The sequence below is a fragment of the Oncorhynchus clarkii genome, unplaced genomic scaffold (assembly GCF_045791955.1).
Source record: "Oncorhynchus clarkii lewisi isolate Uvic-CL-2024 unplaced genomic scaffold, UVic_Ocla_1.0 unplaced_contig_5422_pilon_pilon, whole genome shotgun sequence".
Lineage (NCBI taxonomy): Eukaryota > Metazoa > Chordata > Actinopteri > Salmoniformes > Salmonidae > Oncorhynchus > Oncorhynchus clarkii.
The window spans coordinates 30,870-32,500 of record NW_027257938.1 but is presented as its reverse complement, the minus strand read 5'-3'; the positions used below and the strand labels follow the sequence as shown (position 1 = coordinate 32,500).

Here is a 1,631-nt window from a genome sequence, read left to right as displayed (position 1 = left end):
GGAGACAAGATGTCTACTGACCTGGAGACAAGATGTCTACTGACCTGGAGACAAGATGTCTACTGACCTGGAGACAAGATGTCTACTGACCTGGAGACAAGATGTCTACTGACCCGGAGACTAGACCAAGATGTCTACTGACCCAGAGACTAGACCAAGATGTCTACTGACCCAGAGACTAGACCGAGATGTCTACTGACCCGGAGACTAGACCGAGATGTCTACTGACCATTAGTTGTCAAAATGACTTAGTCTTTCTCTCTCCTCTCTGTTAGGAAACGAAGCGTGGCGAGTCTCTGATCAGTCTCCACGAGAAGCAGATGAAGAAGAGGAAACTGGACGAGGGAGCCAAGCCGGTGGAGAGACGAGCGTTTGACAGGGACCAGGACTTGCAAGTCAACAAGTTTGACGAGGCTCAGAAACAACGTCTGTTGAAGAAGTCCCAGGAGCTCAACACACGCTTCGGACACAGCAAGGAGAAAATGTTCCTCTGAGACGATCCACACACACAGTAGCTAATGGATTGGGCATTTTTTTGGTCACCTGAGCCAGTCAATGATTGACGGGAACGTTCCAGGTTGACTGTTTATTGCAGTCCAACTACTCAGATGATCAGAACACATTGTACTGAATGTGATCTGAGCAGAACAGGTCGAATAACTTAACTTGTATGTTTTTTTTGATAAAAGTTTGATAGTTACATTTTAGTCGTCACTCTTATCCAGAGCGACGTAGTCCATACGTGTTCTTACTTATTATTTCTCACATACTGGTTCCCCTGTGGGAATCGAACCCACAACCCTGGCGTTGAAAGCTCCAATGCTCTATAACCAACTGAGCCACACGGGACCTCCCTCATTCTTTTAGTTCTTTTAAAGGTCCGATACGCAGCTGTTTTTTTTTCATCTTAATAGCAAGTCATTTCTGGGGAACAGTTAAGGACATTACTGTGATTTGTTTTCAATTAAAACGCAACAAAATAAATGAGCAAAAATAGGTTCTTAGCGAAGAGTCATTTTTTTTATGCAAGAATTTTACTGACTGTCTGGGAGGGGTCTGAGTGGGGAGGGGTCTGAGTGGGGAGGGGTCTGAGTGGGGAGGGGTCTGAGTGGGGAGGGGTCTGAGTAGGGTGGGGTCTGAGTAGGGTGGGGTCTGAGTAGGGAGGGGTCTGAGTAGGGAGGGGTCTGAGTGGGGAGGGGTCTGAGTGGGGAGGGGTCTGAGTGGGGAGGGGTCTGAGTGGGGAGGGGTCTGAGTAGGGAGGGTCTGAGTAGGGAGGGGTCTGAGTGGGGAGGGGTCTGAGTAGGGAGGGGTCTGAGTGGGGAGGGGTCTGAGTGGGGAGGGGTCTGAGTGGGGAGGGGTCTGAGTAGGGAGGGGTCTGAGTGGGGAGGGGTCTGAGTAGGGAGGGGTCTGAGTGGGGAGGGGTCTGAGTGGGGAGGGGAAAACAAATCTGTCATTGGCAGAGAGGTTAGGAACTCTCTTTCTTATTGGTCTACTAACTGGTCAAAACTCCACCCACACCAAAAACAAGCTGGCATTTCAGGAGGTCTTTACAAACAGCGCTTACACTGAAAGGGCATTAACATAATTTGTCACAATTTCAGAGTATAATTCCAACTGTATAAAACACCGGA

At 48.9% G+C, this 1,631-nt stretch overlaps 1 protein-coding gene across 2 annotated transcripts in view; it reads left to right on the top strand.

The window, feature by feature from the left end:
• Nucleotides 1-997, top strand: part of LOC139394109 (GPALPP motifs-containing protein 1-like) — a 7,064-nt gene extending 6,067 nt beyond the window's left edge. Inside the window, exon 7 of one of the 2 annotated variants that reach the window (XM_071142130.1) lies at nucleotides 276-997. In XM_071142130.1, coding sequence (XP_070998231.1) covers nucleotides 276-494 — 219 coding nt within the window. In that variant the 3' untranslated portion in view covers nucleotides 495-997. The remainder of the gene's footprint in view (nucleotides 1-275) is intronic. The other variant, XM_071142132.1, reaches the window with a different exon arrangement.
• Nucleotides 998-1,631: the final 634 nt, after the last annotated feature.